Below are 16,685 nucleotides of genomic sequence, written 5' to 3' on the forward strand. Positions count from 1 at the left end.
GCTAAATAAATGTTATTTCACTAAATGTATAGATTTTATAAAATTGTGCACACATGATTTTTCTAGAATAACTTTTGCTGCTGCTAAACTATCCACTAATCTAGTTTATAATAGAATTTGTTATACATTAAGATTATATATTTTTTTCAATTGTTATTTTTCTTTAAAATTAAGTTGTCTATATTTAGTAGATTGTGTTTAACACACAAAACAGTGACGATCAACACACAGAAGTATAGAAATTCTACATTGATTAAAAACAACAGCGCTGGTATCGGTATCGGCCGATACTCTGAATTTCAGATTGGATGGGTTCTGAAAAAATGGTATCGGTGCATCCCTAATTACAATAGTAAGCACATGTAACATGCGTAACAAGGACACCTTAAAATAAAGTGTTACCTAAATAAATTGTCAACAAATGTGATTATTGATTAATTGCGTCTGCACACAGTGCACAGAAACGCCAGTCACGTAACTTTAAAGTGGTGAATAACACATTTCTACAGACAAAATTCATCTGAAAAAATCTACCTTTTTCCACATAATGTAGCCAATAGCATAGTCCAGATACTGTAGATACAATAACTATATTTGTATATTGTTAAAAGGGCAAACACTGGTCAGGATGTAAAATAAGTGTAAATATTTTTTTTATAAATGCAGAACAAATATGGCTTTTTAGTTAAATTAACTGATTAATCAAATACATTGATTAACCAGTTATCAAAATAATCATTAGTTGCAGCCCTAGTTCAATTCTTTGAAGATTTGAAGATTTAAAACATCAGATGAGCAGAAAAAAACATTTCATCTGTAGAGATTATTATAAACCAGCTGCATCCAAAAGCGGATGTATGTCCAATCTCTTCCGCCGTTCATCTACCTTTTTCCACATAATGTAGCCTATAGCATAGTCCAGATACTGTAGATACAATAACTATATTTGTATATTGTTAAAAGGGCAAACACTGGTCAGGATGTAAAATAAGTGTAAATATGTTTTTTATAAATGCAGAACAAATATGGCTTTTTAGTTAAATTAACTGATTAATCAAATACATTGATTAACCAGTTATCAAAATAATCATTAGTTGCAGCCCTAGTTCAATTCTTTGAAGATTTGAAGATTTAAAACATCAGATGAGCAGAAAAAAACATTTCATCTGTAGAGATTATTATAAACCAGCTGCATCCAAAAGCGGATGTATGTCCAATCTCTTCCGCCGTTCTGTCTAAAAAAATACAGATATGATTTTTGATCCATATCACGCTGCCCTAATACTGCAAGTGAGTCACACTGATGCAGCAAAGCAATTCAATTATCTCTGGTTACTAACGAGGTTCATTAAACAGCAGAAACTCATGCACTCGTGACTTCAGCACACACTGCACACCAAACAGGTTTTTAAACACATAAAAACACACAGATGAAGACAACGCAAGAGGAGTGTGCCAGCCAGAAATGCTTGCCAGACACCTCATGCATGAAATCTGATTCTGTCATCTGCTGTGTGTCCTGAACACATGCAGTCACAGCCGCTCTGTCCACACCAGTGAACGCCTGCGAGGGTGTGTGTGTGTGTGTGTGTGTGTGTGATGCACAGTGAATGGGGTTAATGCCATACCTGAGCTGCCAGAGGTTAGTAGTGTTTTGTTAGTTGATTTGAGGTACCCAGCAGACGAGGACGCAGAGACGCCAGCCTCACTGGACTGAGATGGGCTACTGTACACGTTCTTCCATCTAGACGCTACAAAACACAACAATCAAACAATATAGCATAGCAAGTCTAACAACTGTATTAAAAAATACATGATTTATGCACCCTCATATTGTTCAAAACGCCTGTGAAACACAAAAGATATTTTGAAAAATGGCTCAGTATTTTGTTTTTGTCTCCAGTTTAGACATTTATTCAAAATAGCTTGTTCTATGTCCCACAGAAGAGTAGTAGTAGTATAGGTTTTTATTTAATGCCATGTCAGCATCTTAGGCTATTTTCATGGCAAGAACAATTTAAAAAAATACAAGCATAACAAATACACGAAAAAAGTCCCACAGAAGAAAGAGGGTGAGCAAACGACGAGTGAATTGCCATTTTTGGGTGAACTATCCCTGAACGAATCCTCCATTTGGCATTTCACATGTAAGGATGCACACATTTCCATTTGACGAAACCGTTAACAGTGAACATTATTAACAGTCAGCATTAGTCATCCAAGACTTGACAGAGCAAACATCATAACAGAGAAAGAAACGCAATGATAACAAATACACATTCTGATACTTTCAGCAAGAAATGATTCTTATAATAAACATAACAGTAGCAGCTATTTTATAAAAAGAGAACCTTACATTTCAGGAAAAATAAAATATAATAATTTATAGTAGGGGTGGGCGATATAGCCTCAAAATTATGTCATGATACTTCAAAAATATTTGCGATAATGATATTTATGACGATGTAGAAAAAAATAAGGAACAACGTTTTATTGGTGATTGCAGCTGGCAGGCAGCAGCATTTATTAGTGCAAACACAATGAAGGGCACTTTTTCCAATGAGCTACTGTGATTGATGACAGACTACCGAATTCCAAGCGTAAATCTACTGTCATAACGTGGCAGAAGCAGCATTACAGTGCAATAGTAGTGACCAGCGCTGGGCAAGTTACTTTAAAAAAGTAATCAGTTACTTCTCACAAACACTAACCGAGTTAGTAACTGAATTACATCATTATAAAAGTACCCAATTACCAGGGAAATAATTTTTTTTTTTTTAAATGTTCAAAATCAAATATGTCAAATAACTTTGATGCCTCCGATATTAAATGTTAAATGAATGAAATGGACACTACATGGAATAAATGATTCTTTTTAAACATTGTACACTAATACAAAACAACAATTTAAATATTCTTATTTAACACGGAACATTTTTTAACATTCTAGCAGGCATTATACCAACAAAGCACAATTTAACTTAAAATTAATAAGTTGGTAAAATAATATTTTGTGGCCTTTTTTGAGACAAATAAACAGCAGCGAATAAAAAAGCAGCCTTGCTGAGCATAAGAGAATTATTTTAAAACATTAGAAAATATTACAGATCCTAGTTTGAACACTATGTGTGAATGTTATAATAAATGTATTAATAGAGCTGTTGTAATCATTATCATTATTGTCTTACTTTTTCATTTTATTTAACAGAACAACAGTAAAATTACAATACTAACATTTATGAATGTTGATGGAGCTTTTATTTTGGCAGAAACCCGCAGGAAGACCTCAGTGCTTCTCTTTGATGACAGCAGCAGATTTATAAATTATTCTCATAACTAATTTGGGGAGATGCACGTATCACACAATGCCTAGTAAAAATTCATAAAAATGTGACTGAGCAGCTGACAAGTAACACAGTTTCAGCGCAGATTTTCCTCGCTCTGTAGACTTTGAACCCTGGCTAATGAGTTCGTGAAGCGGTTTGAACACATGCAATTCATGCGTGTATTAGAAAACATAACGTTCTGCAGTGTATTTAATTGTTTAAGGCCATTTCGTGATTTCAATCATCATACAGTAACCAGCAGCAATCAGCCCGTCCTCTTCTCTTCTCTTACTTTTAAATGCTTCCACACTGCTGACGTGTTTGCTGCATTAGTGCACGCCTCTATTTGATCGCGTCACGTCATTGTTCGGTACAATTTATTGGTCTTTTTTCTTATTCGGCCAAACACTGTAAGAGCTTGAAAGAAACTAATTACTCATAGGTCCAGCTATAAAGACAATAAACATTTTAGACAGTAAAGAACCAGCAAATGCCAGTAACTGTTATTATTTTAATGATCGTCACAGGATTTCACATGGTGTCATTATTAATGCATGTTATAGATCTCATCGTGAACAATTTTTCCATGCACACTCTTTTCTTTTTTTGACCTGGTAATGTTTAATAACCGAAACATCTGGTGACGTATGCAGGACTTTTCTAATTATTTAGTCTGATTAAAGCACATGTTCATCTGTCTCCAGAGTCACGCTCACATCTCACCATCCAATGCACAGAATCAAGTCTTCATTCTATACATTTTCTTTCTCGATCATCCGTTTCTCTCTGATGTATGCCACCATACAGAAGAAAAGATCTATTCCTATTTCATCAGGACTCAAAGGGCAGATTCATGTTGTGGCAGATGCTACAGAAGCAGAAAATACAGTAACTCAGCAGTGTGCAAAGCAGAAACATGTCACAGGACAATATTTCCCCGGGAAAGCGCACATCGGTAATGCTTCTGTAGTTCAGTGAGGTGTTAAAGCGCTCCGACTTAAATCTAAATCATTCAGTCATTCTGTATTCATGTGCATACAATAAACATCAGTTACATCATAAAATACTCTTTCTATTGCACATGAATGTATTCACAAATCTTGTAAAGTTTCCCTACTTTGGTCTAGCCGGTTGATGAGCGTGCGACAGGCGACCTCGGTCTCTGGACTGGGATGATCGAGAACTTTTCGACACCATTTGAGAGGTGATTCAGGCCCCAGTTCAGCCGCAACCTGCTTCTTTGGTGAAACGTACAACCTAAAGAGAGAGAACCAGGACACATGTACAGAACAATAAAGACACACAGAACCTGTCATTGAAATCAATCATGTAAATAAACCTGTAGTAACAGCCAAATCAGTTCGGAGGAGAAATGAGACTACATCAAAGACCTACCACTATTATGTTATTATATTGTTTGAGAGATAACTGAGATTTTCAGCAATGCACATTCTTGCGTCTCTCAGTAAGGTGTTATTGTGCTCCACATGATACAGGACTCCTGAAGAAAGCGCTTCTGGTGTCTGCAGTGTTTACTCATCACCGAGACGTACACTAACTTTCTACCCAGAACGTCCTGTTCCTCTACATGACTGCTGCTCAAATGTAAATAGAAGGCGAATCAAACGGTCTTTTGTGTGGGATGAACAGTGTTTACTGGAACAAACGCTTGAAGTTCATTTGTGAAGCATCCATCCATTATGAGCGGCCGTGTCAATAAATGCTGCTTTGATGGAGCCCGTTCTCTCTAGGACAGACACAACAAACATTCATTTCCTTTAGAGAGAAAATAACAACGGCCAATGATCCCTGATCCTATTAGAAAGCAGAGACTGGACCGCTCACTCATTTGAAAGATTGTCAGCATTTAAAGTATTTAAAGTAGGGCTGCACGATATATCGCCAATGTAAATATCGCGATATGCATATCGCAACGGCGTGCGATATCTGAATAATTTTAATAATAGGCTACTTAAATCAAAACGTTACAAAAGGTCAAAGTTTTAGTTCGACGCATATAGCAGAGAATAGCTGGACGTTAAAAAAAAAAAAGGGTTATTAAGTGCAATAAGTTGCAGAAAACAACTCTTTGGCGTCTCGTCTTGCTGTCTGACTCACACCTGAAGCGAGCGCACAAGCCGCATCTCGCGCAGCGTATCTTCAGTTCTGCCGCACACCTGCAAAGCGCACGCGCACTAGGGCTGGGTATCGATTCAGACGTCCCGATTCGATTTGATTTCGATTCGCAAACTCTCGATTCAATTCTCGATTTTTTTTTTTACATTCAGTGAATATAGTTTTAATACAAATGCTATTGATATTTCAAAAAAATTAACAGTAAACATCAGTTTACAAATAGTGAATTAATAAAAAGAAATTAAGAACCACATGCCTGTATTTTAAACCTATTCTTTTTTTTTTGTATAGGGTCCTTTTTAAACAATAGTAGGGCCCTATAAAATGTTCTTAATTTTTCTGGTAATCAGATGAAGGCATAAAACATTAATTTAATTTATCCTAATCAAATGATAATTAAACCCTTTTATTTTTTTGGCAAACAAAGTGCTGCACAACAGAGGTTTACTGTTAAAATAAAAAAATATATTAAATATTTATTAATATTTATTAGCAGTAGTAGCATTGAGTCTTCAGACTGCTAAATAGTGCTTTCTGTAGTAACATCGCGCGAGGTAAATAAAGGGGACATCTAGTGGAGAAGACTAATGATAAGATTCACGTTAATCAGATCTTGTTTTAAATGTGTGCTGAAATAAATCCCGGAAAAGATCGATTCGCGGCTTTTGAGAATTTTTTTTTAAAACGATTAATCGAAAAAAATAATAATTTGCCCAGCCGTAACACGCACACACACACACACACACAGAGACATGTTTCAGACGGCGCACAAACACCGAGTTGATTAGTCTTCCGCATCTCCTCGTGTTTGAACAGACACATACACACAGAATCATGTCAATAGCACCCGTCTCGACGATCATTCTCGTAAACGCAGTCGGTTATGTTTTAAATGAATGTAAACAGCTGAGAAAGAAATCGGATGTGTATTATGATACTGGATCGGTGCAGTCGGATTTAAAGGGACAGCAGCCTATAAATACCTGCTGCTGCATATGTCACTAATGTTAATCAAACAACAAAACAGCTATAACAAAGATTAATCTAAATTTAATTCATACAGTGAACAATGCAGTGTTATTTTACACTTAATTATTACATTTCTGTACCTGAATACTACGGTTTATTTTATCTATGCTTGTAAATTGTGTATTTGTTCTTTTTTCCCCCTTTTTCTTTCTTTTTTTTACTGACCGTTCACTTGCCTTTAATCAAGTTTGAACTTTCTCAGGCTATAGTGTTTGCTGTGGCATATGAAGAAGCACGTAGTGTATGGAAAGCAAAGTCACAATGATATAAAATTAGTGTCATTCATTTTTTTGTTTGTATGTTCACGTTGATGTTAAAATTACATTTTCTGATTTGTGACATTACTTTTTATGTACTGCTAAAACACTGCTGGTCACTTTCAGAAGTTGTAGTGATTCTTTCTTTTGCAAGAAAGAATGTGAAATTTTTAAATATAATTTAAATAGATTTTTCGCACTTTAAGCAATACCGTATCGCATATCGAATATCGCATTTTTTTAACAAGGTATCGTTTTTTTTCAATACCGCACAGCCCTAATTGAAAGTATCTTTCACTGCCATTAAGTCAGAAAGCGTGAAAACAAGACAAGACGGCACTTCTGCATATTTAATTCTGGACCACTAGCCACAAATGTAAGAGCAAATATAATGACTGTTTATCAACAGGTTTCCCAAACACTCCTCCTGTCAAGCGGATAGTAATAATAATATCACTAGAGATGTTATGCCGCCTTAACAGAAGGGACAGACTGACGAGGCCCTAACCCTAAACCTATAGACAGGCATCTTCAGTGTTTAACAGTCTTCAGGAAGTCTCTCTGCGAACATCTTACCAGCATTTATATTTACTTTACTTACTTCACATTCAATAGATATGAGAGACAATGCAAGCAGCATCCCAAACCAAACAACACACCACAGCTTTATATAACGGATCCTATTAAAAACTGCCCAGGTCACCATCCGGTTCATAACAATCCTCTCTTTTCACCATCCAGAATGAGCAGTATCACATGAAGCTTAAATCCCCCAAAAGCTGCTTACCGCCTCGCCAAAGACACGGCCCCAGAGCTGCGAGCAGACAAGCCTCTATTAACCTCACGCTACAGATATGGACATATGGAGCGGCTAATTGCTGGCCGATGCCAAACCGCTGCAGGATCACTGGCTGGATTATTCTGATGAATGCATTAGAGATTAGCTGCTTGTTATTATTAATTCCTTTTGGAAATTCTGTAATAATTAAACAAATCAATGCAGAATGAACTAAGCCTACAGCCTAATAATTAGTACATTTATTAAAATATACTAACAAAAAGATCACCCTTTGGTTTCAGTTTTAGAAACGTTATATTTTTTGATTACACTTTATTTTAAGGTGTGCTTGTTACAGTGTGATTACACATTTAAGTACTGAGTAATATTAATTACCTACATGTACTTACTATATGGTTAAGATTAGGATGAGGGTTTGGTTTAGGGTTACTTGCATGTAATTACGCATAATTAATTGTTATTATAATAGTAAGTGCGTGTAACGTGTAAAAAGGACACCTTAAAATAAAGTGTGTAAACAACAAACAGCTCTTTCTGACTTCTGATCATTTATTGTTATTATAATGTAAAATGTGTAACAAGGACACCTTAAAGAAAAGTGTTACCAAATTTCCGTGCAGTTATTCTTCCTCACGGACACGCAGCCTGTCTAGTTATGAGCTGTAGTTAAGTCAACGCTAATGGACGAGTAAACTGCCTATCCAGTGAGTCATGCATGCTGATGGTGTAGTTAAATATTAAAAATGGTGCTTGAGAAATTGCCAGTTAAGAACAAACCATGTGCATCTTAGTAACGCACCCGACAATCCTTCATTTCCACAAAGTGGATTTCACTTTGCACTGAGCCGAGACAAGAACGGCTCCAGCTCTAACAGGCTTCACTCTGATTTGAGAGATGCCACTGGACGTCCCATGCAGACACAGGAGGATCCCACGGTCTCAGACGCTCACAAATCACAGCCACATTCACCGATGCAGCACTATCACGCATTCAGAACCACAGCACGGTCGCACAATAATTACAGCAGACGTACTTTATACATACTTTTTCCAATGGGTAAACAATGAAACGATGCCAGCTGAAACAATCTAGAGACCAGAATATCACAGAGAATGGGCTCTTTTGACTTGGGCCAGTAATGGCGCTTTTCCACTGCATGGTACGGCTCGGTATGGTTCACTTTTAGGGGGTTTTCCTCTGGGTACAGTACCTGGCACTTTTTTTAGTACCACTTCGGTTGGGGTTCCAAGTGAACTGTACCGTTACCAAAACGTGACGTGTAAACTCTGCTGATCACGGATTGGCCGGAGAGAATCGTCACTACCTGCGTCACTGAACTTGCGACACAAACACAACAGAACCGCTAGATTTAAATCAGCACAGCCAGCGAAGGATCGAACGCAACTGTTTTGAATGAGCGCACCTTTTTTAACAACCAAAAAGTTTTGTTGTCTGTTGCGGAAGTACAGACGTTCCTCTCGTTGATAGCAGAGGAGCGGATCCAGCGAGAGCTTGATGGGGCGACGCAAAATGAAAACGTTATTTTTAGGAGTCGTGGTAGTAGAGGTGGTGCAACTATAACGACATGTGAATAATCCCGCCCACTCTAAAGCGGTACTGAACTGCAGTGGAAACGCAAACCGTGCCGAGCCAAACCGTGCCATACTGTACTGAGCCGTGCCGAGCCAAGTCGTACCACGCAGTGGAAAAGCGCCATAAGAAACCCCCTAGCAAGAGACGCCATGCTTTGATTTCTCACAACTTGTGTGCTTTTCCAGGGCAAGCCGGAGTGAACTGCTGTGCTAATAGAGTCCCATTAAGGCACAGTGGTTCACATAAAGACTAATAGTCACGGTCAGGATTTTTGTTTAATAATGTGTTCAATTTTAGTTTGTTTTTCACCAAACCCCAGAACATGAGTCGCATGGGTGATAGCGTCCTAAAAGGTATCAGTGATACTAAAATTAAACAACAACAGGGTGAATAAATGATGACTTCATTTTCATTTTTGGGTGAACTAATCATTCAAAGTCAGAAGTCAAAATCAAAGTCAGAGCTAATCTGCAGATATGAGTTGACCGATTTCACAGAAAACTGTGTAGTGTATTAATGCAACAGACTCTGCTTTCTATTTTGAGCCGATTTTAAACCATTGTTTTTATTTGTCATGCATGTAGCAACGAAGCATGTTTCTGTGTGACTTTGTAGTTTTGGGAATGACCTGAAATACTGGTAGTGTGTGTGATCCCCAATCATTTAGTGTACGATGCTCAGCTTTCATCTGTAACCATTTCTTAAGTGTGCAAGTGCACGATGTGTTCCTATTTTAAAAGTCATGTAGTGTACTGCAGCCTTAAAGGATTAGTTCACTTCCAGAATAAAGATTTACTCACCCACATGTCATCCAAGATGTTCATGTCTTTCTTTCTTCAGTCAAAAAGAAATTGAAGTTTTTGAGGAAAACATTCTAGGATTTTTCTCCATATAGTGGACTTCAATGGTGCTCAACGGACCGACCCAGTGTTTACAAAACGAACGAGCAAAGAAAGTCAAACGCTCTTTACAATAAAGGTAAAACAACAATGTAGAACAATTTTGAAGTTGGAGGAGAAAATCAGATGGAGTTTTTCGCCCAACCCAAACTTTTTACCGTGTGTGACCTTTCCAATGTGTTTACACAATGTGTCAAATCACGCATGCGCATCTCAGAGCGAGTGCAAGATGAGCATTTGTGGTTAAGAAGTTTATAAATGTTTTTGTTTTTAAATGGCCAATCGTTTGGCTAGATAAGACCCTTATTCCTCGGCTGGGATCGAGTAGAGCTCTTTGAAGCTGCACTGAAACTGCAATTTGGACCTTCAGCCCGTTGAGCACCATTGAAGTCGAGAGAAAGATGGAGAAAAATTCTGGAATGTTTTCCTTAAAAAAAACGTAATTTCTTTTCAACTGAAGGAAGAAAGACATGAACATCCTGGATGACATGCGAGTAAATTATCAGGAAATTGTTATTCTTGATGCGAACTGATCCTTCAAGTAACATAGCACAACAACACACAAGCAACCACTCACAAAATGTACAAAACCAAAGTTCAAGGATATTTATTTGTATAATTCCCTTAGCACTCTTTTAAACCCTCCCAGTTTTCCACCATGTTTTCACTCAAAACGAAACTACTCTGCTGCGGTGCACATCTGTAAAACCCTGCTTTATGCTGGATAGCATTTATTTATCCTCAGTTGTAGAGCTGCACGATTAATCGAATGCGATTGTCATGCGCATTTTGTTAGTAAAGCCGGTTCTGTAATCAGCAGGAAATCATCATCACGTGCTTTCAGATGGAGCAGCATTTACTACACAGAGCCGTAGTTCTCTGACAAGCTACGCAAAATAAATCGCAGACGATATGAAATTGAAGAAATCGTTGGCGATAATGACAGCTGTTTGCGTAGCTTCTCAGTGAACCACGGCTCTGTGAAGTAAATGCGGCTCCATCTGAAAGCACGTGAAAATACCACATTTAATAACATGTTTTTACTCCAAACTCACTTCATAACGTCAGTCGAGTGTTTGAAATAAATCCTTCTGTGAGATGACGTGGCTTCTTACACAGAATAAGGCACGCAACATATTTCATAGTATTTAAGCAGTGATAAAGGCATTGCATTATAAATATACTTTATTTTAATGAAAATTATAATAATAAGAACTCAGATAAACCGTATATTGCCATAGTCGTGTGTTTATGAGTCACGTTGAATCAATGAAAGCAGTTGAATCTTCTGTTTATTCAGCTGCAGCGATAGGCATTTTCTGGGTTTCTTCTGCGAGGCGTATTTGGAGTTTCTCTGGCCTTCGGATGGAGATTTACTGCTGATCACAGAACCGTGCTTCACTGAAAGATACGCATGACAATCACAGCTTCTGTCGAATCGTGATCTCGATTCCATTTCGATTTATCGTGCAGCCCTACTCAGTTGTTCAAATCACGGGAATCGGATACGGTTTTAATGATAATTAAAATAAGAAACGGTAATACCAACCGTGGGGAATCTTATCAAGATTTATCATCAAACCGGTAACCGTTACATCACCTAGCTACGTGAGATTACGATAAAAAGATGATTAAACCCACCAACTGTCTTCATCCTCGGTCTGAGCGCACGTCTCTAAGTCAAGCTCATCCACCTCGTCCAGGCCGGACTGGTCCATACCCGCATCCCTCGCTCCCAGCGTCACTGAATCACAGAGATCCGGAGACAGACTCGGCTCGAAGCGTCCCAGAGTTTGTTTGGAGCCTAAGAACTCATCCTCCTCCGGCCTGGAGGCCTCGGGCAGCGGAGACATGTCCTCACCGCTGCTGCTGCTGCCCGCCAGGTTCCCAGCATCCTCTGCTCCGGGAGAAGTGTCCATGGCCCCGTGCAGGTTATTCCAGTTAGCTCCGGCGGAGAGGTTGCTGTTGCTGGCGAGTTTGCTGCCCCTGTTGCGCAGGGCTTGATTCTGGACCTCCAGACGGCGCACCAGCTCCTGCAGCTCCACCGCGGTCAGACTGGGACCGAACTCCGGCTCCGAGCTGGACATCACCTCGTCTGCTTCACCGCTGTCCGCTGGCTGGACACTTCCACCATCAGGGACGACCATTCTCCTGTAAAGACGCAGAGAGAGGTTCCTGTGTGTGTCCAGCAAAGGAGCACGCAAAAATAAATAGAAAAACAACATGTCTAAGTGCATTTCTCAGAGCTTCTTACTAGGACTTTACCGAACGGTTTACTCTATTTATTTATTTTTTTTATGTACACCAATACATCTCCAGTTACGCATTTTGTATTAGTCCCTCACAAAAATGTAACCATGGTTTTATTACAAATTAAAGCAAAAAAAAACATTAAAAAAAATTAACCATGATTTTGCTACACTACCATAGTTTAACCATTTGTAGTAAAACTGTGGTTATACAAATGATAATCAATAAAAACATGGTTACTACACCTTTCCTACAATAAAACCATGGTTAATTAATTTCCGTAAGGGATAGGCTAGTTAATAAATTAAAATATAATGATGAAATACGAAAACTTTATAAATAGCAGCGTTTAACCAGTTTTCAACTTTAAATAATTACTACTGTCGTAACATAAAAGTATTATTAGCAATTATTACTCGTATTTTATTAATTCATCTTTTTATACGTTATTATAGAGATGCTCAAGAAAGGTTACATGTAGATCTGTTACAATAATAATGATTATATAGAGCAAAAACTGAGGTTATGTTAGGTTGCTTTTATGCGCTAGCTAAACAGCAATGGCACAAGTTAGCAAAACAAATAAACAAAGCAGCTGGTTTGAACTAGCAAGGATATACTTATAGAAAAAAACACTTTTCATCAAGTTAACTAGTCTGTAGACATTAAACAGTACTAATACCTTAAACCAAAACGTGTTAAATAGCACGGAAATGTTGGGTGTAGTTATTTGCATCCACATTAAGCTAATATGTGTCTGCATCTCTAGTAAACTGAGCTGTTTCCAATTAACTTAGTACTCGCGCAATAATCAGCATACCTCTCCTTCCGTCCCGGTTTCTGCAAATAACCGATTTATAATGTTTAAATATATAAATAAATAAATAAACAGATTTAAATAAGTAACCCGCGGGTTTCTCGCCGCTGTGCTTCATTCGCGGTGTTTTGGCTGTGTGGCGCTAGTTAGCTCGTTTGCTATCGACCTCAGGTGACGGACACCAGTTGAGCCAATCGGATGCGAGGTTCCGCCCACTGCAGTAACGCCACGGACCATATATGGAAGTGTAGCTCCGCCTACTGGAGGACGTCGCTCGGAAGACTGCAGTAACGCGCTCTGTCCAGTAGGTGGAGGCACGACACAAACTTCCTCAGCTCATGTGCTGTAGACCGAGATGAACACTTTGTTCACAATAAAATACTAGTGCACCAGTTACTGAATACTGCACAGTATATGTATAATACTCAGTGCGTACTGCCTACTGCTCACTCCTCTAATAGAATGTGAAACAGCACAACAATAATGCAACAATAAACTCAACAATAGTGTGCTACATTTTCCTCACATGAGCTTACCCGGTTATCTTAGAAGATATCGTTTTGGGACAAGAACAAGAAATGCACTGCATTGTGGGAAACTATCTCATGCAGTGTCCTCTCTCAGAAAAAAAAGGGAGGACAAAAGAAGTCACCTTTTCAAAAGGTACACCTTTGTGAGCTACATAAAAGTGTAGGTTTTGAGAAGGTGCCGCCCCGAGAGTGTAGTTATATAGGGCACACATGTAGTAGGTCTGCATTCACAGCCAGGTCAGAAATGAAAGGAAGTACCTCTATAAGTAGCTTTGTGAACTGTCCTTTTTCCCTATTTATCGAATACACACATTGTATGAATTATAGAAATTAATACTTGTATTTAGCAAGGATGCTTTCAATTGATCAAAAGTGATTAAATACAGTTTTTATCAAAAGTGATAAAGACATTTATAGTGTTGCAAAATATATTTTTATTTCAGATAAATGCTGTCCTTCTGAACTTTCTATTCATCAGAGAAACCTGAAAAAAATCTACTCCGCTGTTTTCAACATCATAATAATAATATGAATAATAAATGTTTTTGAGCAGCAAATCAGAATATTAGATTGATGTGACTCTGGAGTAATGATGCTAAAAATTCAGCTTTGAAATCACAGGAATAAATTACATTTTAAAATATATTCAAATAGAAAATGGTTATTTTAAATAGTAAAAATATTTCAAGATTCTACTGCTTTTGCTGTATTTTGGATCAAATAAATGCAGGCTTGGTGAGCAGAAGAGAATTCTTTAAGAAACATTACAAATCTTACTGTTCAAAAACTTTTAACTGCTACTGTATTTATTAACCATAAAGCTTGACATATGAAATAATAGTCAGAATAATCTTCTTTTTTTTAATGGAGGATTATTTAACCTTTAGACAAAAAATACATGTTTTTATTGGGTATCATATTTGATTCATCAGGCTCATATAATATAAGAGAATAGCTCATACTCGAGAAGAAACACCAGATTTATTCAGAAACCCAAAACGAGCAAATATGTGCAGATGCTGATATTTAAATGGCCAAAAGGTGAGATGAAATTCTTCTGCTTGTGCTGTAAATCAATGAGATCTTTATAACAGTACAGCAGATATTCACATAAAATGATCTAAATATCAGTCGTCGCTCTATATCTCCAGTAATCTGTCTCAGTAAGATGAGATTGAAATGCTCCAAACATATAATGCAGTGATTGAGAGCTGAAGAAATAAAGGCTCCTCAGAAGATGTGAGATGTTCTGGAGGCTTGTGAAGATCATTCCTCCGCTGAGGAACAGTGAAAGTAAAGCTTCTGGAAACAAACGCTCCTCAAAAGATCCTGAGGATCAGATTTGAGACTCTAAAACATGATTGATGGAGAATCGAGTAAAGCTGAGCTGCTTCAGTGCAGTAAGTGTTCATCTGGAGATATTACAGCAGTTATTCTGAGAAAAATCAGTCTAGATTTGACACGTGAAGATCCAGCTGAAGCGGGATGTTTCTACAATTACATTAAAAGAGCTTTTACTGGATAAAAGAGGCCTTAGAAATGTGTATCAAATATGATACCGCAGGCTTTAGGGTTAAATCACCGAATCATAAATCTATACCAGGTCAGGTCATCCAGCACAAAATTAGACTGAACTTCCTCGCTGCACCCAGCAGCTTCCTAATTACACTTCTGGCCATTCATTACACACACACACACACACACACACACACACACACACACACACACTCACACACACACACACACACACACTGAAAACAAGGGCTGGTCTGAGTCTTCAAGTGTGTATTGTTAGTTGAATGCATTTAAACAAAAACAATTCCACTAAATGTTACATAATCAGCCTTGATTGTGTTTCAAACCCCTCTTATTATGTGCATAACAGAACAAAACCGAACTTTTTAAAGTCTCATCTTTATATATACATACATTCATGCATTTTAATGTGTGATTTAAGTGTCCAGATACTGGGGCCACCTTGGGTTGCATTCCATATAGTGAACGATATGCATTATTTCTCCTGCATTATGAATGATGATGTGGCATAATCAGAGTCTGAGGAAATCAGTCATGCTGAACGTAAACATGTAGAGACTCGTGTGTCATGATCAGCTTCAGACTCCGCAGAAACTGCAGGCCGCAAAATTCAAGGAAGTCAAATGAGACACAAGTATAATGAGAAATCAATGGAAAATGCTCAAAGTACAGTAAAGTTAGGCATAAATGAAATAAAAAGACCTGTAATATGTTTAGCATATCTGCAAACATGGCATCAGACACAGACTGTTCTCTGATGCAATGTGGGTTTATTAGGGGTGTGTGTGTGTGTGTGTGTGAATGTGTGTGAGTGTGTGTGAGTGTGTGTGTGCATGCGTGTGAGTGTGTGTGTCTATGTGTGCCTGAGTGTGTGTGCGTGAATGTGTGTGTGTGTGTGTGTGTGTGTGCCTGAGTGTGTGCGTGAGTGTGTGTGTGTGTGTGCCTGTGTGTGTGTGTGAGTGTGTGTGTGTGTGTGTGTGTGTGTGTGTGTGTGTGTGTGTGTAATGAATGGCCAGAAGTGTAATTAGGAAGCTGCTGGGTGCAGCGAGGAAGTTCAGTCTAATTTTGTGCTGGATGACCTGACCTGGTATAGATTTATGATTCGGTGATTTAACCCTAAAGCCTGCGGTATCATATTTGATACACATTTCTAAGGCCTCTTTTATCCAGTAAAAGCTCTTTTAATGTAATTGTAGAAACATCCCGCTTCAGCTGGATCTTCACGTGTCAAATCTAGACTGATTTTTCTCAGAATAACTGCTGTAATATCTCCAGATGAACACTTACTGCACTGAAGCAGCTCAGCTTTACTCGATTCTCCATCAATCATGTTTTAGAGTCTCAAATCTGATCCTCAGGATCTTTTGAGGAGCGTTTGTTTCCAGAAGCTTTACTTTCACTGTTCCTCAGCGGAGGAATGATCTTCACAAGCCTCCAGAACATCTCACATCTTCTGAGGAGCCTTTATTTCTTCAGCTCTCAATCACTGCATTATATGTTTGGAGCATTTCA

The 16,685-nt window shown here is 38.1% G+C and overlaps 1 protein-coding gene across 2 annotated transcripts in view; it reads right to left on the minus strand.

Annotated features, from left to right (window-relative positions):
* LOC107565135 (SLAIN motif-containing protein-like) overlaps positions 1-13,281 on the minus strand; it is a 28,986-nt gene extending 15,705 nt beyond the window's left edge. The window contains exons 1-4 of one of the 2 annotated variants that reach the window (XM_016250348.1): positions 13,111-13,281; positions 11,682-12,191; positions 4,444-4,583; positions 1,629-1,751 (exon numbers count right to left, since the gene is read on the minus strand). In XM_016250348.1, the coding sequence (XP_016105834.1) occupies positions 1,629-1,751; positions 4,444-4,583; positions 11,682-12,187 (769 nt within the window). In that variant the 5' untranslated portion in view covers positions 12,188-12,191; positions 13,111-13,281. The remainder of the gene's footprint in view (positions 1-1,628; positions 1,752-4,443; positions 4,584-11,681; positions 12,192-13,110) is intronic. The other variant, XM_016250347.1, reaches the window with a different exon arrangement.
* Positions 13,282-16,685: the final 3,404 nt, after the last annotated feature.

The sequence above is a fragment of the Sinocyclocheilus grahami genome, unplaced genomic scaffold, assembly GCF_001515645.1.
Source record: "Sinocyclocheilus grahami isolate Dianchi unplaced genomic scaffold, SAMN03320097.WGS_v1.1 scaffold983.1, whole genome shotgun sequence".
Taxonomy (NCBI): Eukaryota; Metazoa; Chordata; class Actinopteri; order Cypriniformes; family Cyprinidae; genus Sinocyclocheilus; species Sinocyclocheilus grahami.